The 4,207-nt window shown below is 46.0% G+C and overlaps 4 protein-coding genes across 4 annotated transcripts; 3 read left to right on the plus strand and 1 right to left on the minus strand.

The window, feature by feature from the left end:
• Positions 1-781: 781 nt before the first annotated feature.
• On the plus strand, positions 782-934 carry COCCADRAFT_113220 (uncharacterized protein; the record flags this gene model as incomplete). The annotated part of the gene is made up of 1 exon (XM_007720655.1): positions 782-934. A coding segment is annotated over one exon (153 nt), but the record flags the coding sequence as incomplete, so codon positions are not given.
• Positions 935-1,258: 324 nt separating this feature from the next.
• On the plus strand, positions 1,259-2,333 carry COCCADRAFT_10376 (uncharacterized protein; the record flags this gene model as incomplete). Its single annotated transcript, XM_007720656.1, has 2 exons — positions 1,259-1,437; positions 1,622-2,333. 2 exons carry the CDS (start codon positions 1,259-1,261, stop codon positions 2,331-2,333), a joined length of 891 nt encoding a protein of 296 aa, XP_007718846.1.
• A 144-nt stretch (positions 2,334-2,477) lies between these two features.
• COCCADRAFT_113219 (uncharacterized protein) lies at positions 2,478-2,741 on the plus strand (the record flags this gene model as incomplete). Its single annotated transcript, XM_007720657.1, has 1 exon — positions 2,478-2,741. A coding segment is annotated over one exon (264 nt), but the record flags the coding sequence as incomplete, so codon positions are not given.
• Positions 2,742-3,447: 706 nt separating this feature from the next.
• COCCADRAFT_113218 (uncharacterized protein) lies at positions 3,448-3,687 on the minus strand (the record flags this gene model as incomplete). The annotated part of the gene is made up of 1 exon (XM_007720658.1): positions 3,448-3,687. The coding sequence occupies one exon, from the start codon at positions 3,685-3,687 to the stop codon at positions 3,448-3,450; it is 240 nt and encodes a 79-aa protein (XP_007718848.1).
• Between the last annotated feature and the right edge of the window lie 520 nt (positions 3,688-4,207).

A 4,207-nucleotide genomic window follows, 5' to 3' on the forward strand; every position in this document is an offset into this window, starting at 1 on the left:
CAACGTACCAAATTGTAACTAGTTAGATAGAACGGCCTTTGGCCAAAGTCCTACATAGCCAACGGCTGATACAGGACTATAATGGAATAATAATACACAAAAGTATAGTGGGTACCGCAAATACGCCAATCCCGGTGCCCACCAGGGCCCTAATCTCAAGAATCTAGCGCTGACGGTTCTGGGCCGCTCAATCAAGCAGGGCTCTGTGTCGAGTATAGAGGATGCTGTGGCAACTATAGAAATATATCGCAAGGCTGAGGTGGAAATCGATCGGGAACAAGAGCAGTAGGATTTAGGCTCCTGAAAAACCTACGGAATAGGCTTGCACGGGTAATATGATCCATACTAAACTTCCAATGATGTCTTTCAGCATCTGACAGTAGATGAGATGAGTCTATGTTGCTTGTAGCACAACATAGCAGCAAGCTCACAGGCGAGTATTATATGATGCTTTTGTAGGTGAAGTCGTGCCCAAAGGTGTTGGTTATATCTAACTTAATCATCAACGCTAAACTTTGAAGACTTTGACTATCCAGGGAACCACATCCTACGGTCTTTAAGCATTGGCTTTTGCTCCTATAGATCCCTTTTTTTGTTATAGCGACTGAGATGTGCTACATCAATTGCGCAAGGAGATTTGTTGGTTCGAAGGGTTTGCCAATGAAAGTCGACGCAAAGCAGAAGATGAACTCATATCGCAGCTTGTAGCTGAGCAGGTATTGAGCGCCCGTGCGCAGTTGTCATCTGCAATCTGGTGAGTCATAGCAGCTAACACGCTGAGCTTCCGGCATTAGTGTGGGATCGCTTGCCGCTGTTCATGCTGTTATCGAGGCTAACAGCCATAAACTTGAAACGAGATCTGACTGGCTCCAAATCGCCTGACCCCATAATTGTTCTAGCCGATCGGTGTGTGGTGTACCGATGTACATGGTAGACCTCAAGTGCATGTCACCACTGCTGAAGGCATGTACTCACTAGTAGATGTGACTCGCTGGTTGTACAACAGGAAAGCAGCTATCAGTGCATGTGCAGTGGATATAGTATAGGTAGGTAGATCACCTATTGCTCACTCTTGTGGCAAGATAAAGCTTCCCCTCTTTTGCCTCCGCCATTATCTTGCGAGCTTGTGCTGCTACCTGGTTTTGGCTATTCTCACGCTTTTGTCACAAACAGTACGAGCTTAATTACTCATCAAATTAGACAATCATTTCATTGTCAACCTGAATCCAAAACTGGAAAAGCCTTTCGGGTGGTCACTATGCCTCCGCTTAGCCTCGAGACAACACTTTACTTCTTCTATCATATTGTGCTGCCTCCGAAACTGCCACTGGAGAGCGATTGGAAGGTAGAGCACGAAGATGCCCTGCTCGACATGACAGTAGAAGTCCTCCAGACGTTTGCCGAGACGGTGCGAAACGAGGAACCACAAGTAACTGGGTATGTACATAGATCTCGCTCTTCCCCAAAAAACTTTTATCGATAGTCATGGAAGTATCTTAAACTACCTTCATGTTCAGCATCTACTCACTAAAAGTGTTGCAAAGTACCTTGATAAGCTTTGAGCCCTCGATCTGAGCCATCAATAATAATGTACCAGCTGACATATATCCTTATATTATAGGCCCATAAATGTTCTAGCATCTGCAGTTCAAAACTTGCGTCGCATTCGTAATGCGTCAGGGTTTATCAGCGACTCCCGACTCGAAGAATTGCTCCATAGCTTGGCCTCCAGTGAGATGTCGGAGACTGTGCTCATCGAGATAAAAGCACAAAATGCGGTGGTGGTTATCAGCAAACAAGAAGCCGGTGCTGACGTCGTCTTTGAGGTTTTCGAACTGTCACCGCTAAATGAGACCGTGATGCGAACGAAAGGTCGACTCAAGCGCTCCTTTCTGACTTTTGCTTGTCAAATCTCTCTTCAACAGTTCCAGGAACAAGGTTTGATTGAAGCGCTTGCACACACGCTCGGGAAGATGAGCTGGGAAGAAGCTCCGGGCTTCCAGCCTCAGACCCGCAAGAATGAGCAAGGCCACGATGAGACTCGCGACACGACGCATCCAGGCTTGATCACTGATTTTCTCGTGCATTTCCTCGCCGTCATCGGCCAGCCTGCTGATGTGCAAGGGTTGTGGAAGAATACTCGCGAAGATGTTCTATGTTTCGAAGGCTTCCTGCCATGGAGAAGATCTGCTTTGTGGCTCCTTGTTCGCACAACCATGCAGCTTCAGATTTCTCGCACGTCGTCCGCAAATGTGTACAAGGCTGTCATGGTCCATATGTTGGCTAGGCTCCTCCAAAGTGTGAAAGCCCATTACGAATCGATAGGTACGTAAGTCAGTTCGCGTGTCAAAATACCCTCAAATCCCACAGTACCGTCCGTTAAGCGCGATCATCTCTGTTGCAGAGGCTGAGAAATCTGGTTTTGCTGTTGGTCGAGCAGCCCTAAATTATCCGAATAACCGGCTAATGTATTGTGGGAGCGTGCGTTCTACAAAGACGAGATTAAGTACTTCGTCAATGCCATCACTAAGGCTGTTATTGAGCGCCACCTAGTTGCACCCCTCCCTAAAATCATCCTTTCCCCTCTAGTTGTGACGCAGGTGTCAGAGAAAGAGGTGGACTTCGTTGCTGCTGAGTCTCCTGAGATCACGCAGCAGCGCCTTCATCTGGAGTCTAGGAAGAGTATGCTGGAGAAAGGGTTAGAAACGTTCAGGGAAACGATAGGAGGACTGCAACGCTAGCTATAGGAAAAAAGACGTCTACTCCTTGGATCTAGTAATCCAGTGTGTATTTCGCTTTGATAGAAGCACTTGTAAGCTAAGACCAGCTAATCTGTGCTCACCGCAGCTATATGCAAAAGCACTTCGGTCAGGTTGTGTTCATTAACGAGACAAAATTGAGTCCCGGACCAGGAGAAAGCTTATTGCAGCCTGCAGCTAGAGAATCTAAAGAGACATGTTTCTTCGGAAGATTTGAAACTGTAAAGGGACGAAAAGCTTGCAATATTGTACATATCTGACACTTTTGCTGAAGTACCGCCATGTTCGAAGTGGAAAGCGCTAGGGTAGGATTATATGTGAGCGATCAGACCTAGTTAGCTTGGAGAATGATTAAGAGCTTTTTAACACAATACTAACTAGAACCATAACTTAAGGTCTTTCATCTTCGATCACGTATCGGTTCTGAGATATCTTGGTATAAAACTAAATCCATTGCACCATTTTGGGACTACAGTTATAAATTTGATCTCTTTCATGATTTATTCAACTCAGCAAGCCACGTGATCGAGAAAAAGTAACAGCAGAAACGCCCAAGACCGTCACCTTCTCTTCATTTGAATAAACAGGTCAGCCATGGGGTGGAACCTGCTGCAAGACTCCACTAAATCGCTCGTGTTGTGCAAACAGTGTTATACGTCAGATCTCCTATCTCCCCTGCTATGTCCCACTACCCATTGCTTTGTTCTGGACTTGAGCGTTGCGCCATGCGGTCGGCCTTTCTATTGTTCCCGTTCTCTGTTCGTTCGTCCCCATCATGTCCATCACCTATATCCACCACATCTAATCCGCTTTCCGGCGATTTGCCTTGCATCAGAGCCTCAAACTCCAATAAATTGCTCCACGCACCATCAGGCTCTTGCTTCGAAACAGGTATACGATTGTTCCATTTCGGAGTATCATTATCCATAGGGACCTGATATGTTGCGTAAGTTGTTGAATAAAGGCGCTTCCTGTGCTATTTTAAAAACCAACAAAGAACGATACTGCGTGCTGTTATAGAGAAGGATACTGTTCGATAGCTCAGTTATCAGCGAAAGAACTCATCTGGATATTTAAGAGTGCAACTGGAGTCCGCGGGCAATGAGATTTTGCTGCAACTCAGATCCTTCACGAAGCGAATCAGCACTCATTGGCGCATTACGGTTATAATGTCTTAGTGAAACATCCCTGCAGATACAAAATGAGATTGCAGGTGCTGTAAGCGCTCACATGCACGTAGAATGGTAGCTATCCACTCAGTGCTTTTTACTCACAGCAAGGACCAGCTAGAAATGGAATAAGCATGCTATGATAGCGTCGTAATCCTGAATGACTCATATAAATGCGTGCAACTGTGCCACTTTCATCCAACGTTGTGATAAGGGGAGGAAAGCCTGCCTGCAGTTCATGCATGTCGCCCTTTCCAGGGCTAATCTCTATCTGGAAGG

This window comes from Bipolaris zeicola (assembly GCF_000523435.1).
Source record: "Bipolaris zeicola 26-R-13 unplaced genomic scaffold scaffold_557, whole genome shotgun sequence".
NCBI classification, from domain to species: Eukaryota; Fungi; Ascomycota; class Dothideomycetes; order Pleosporales; family Pleosporaceae; genus Bipolaris; species Bipolaris zeicola.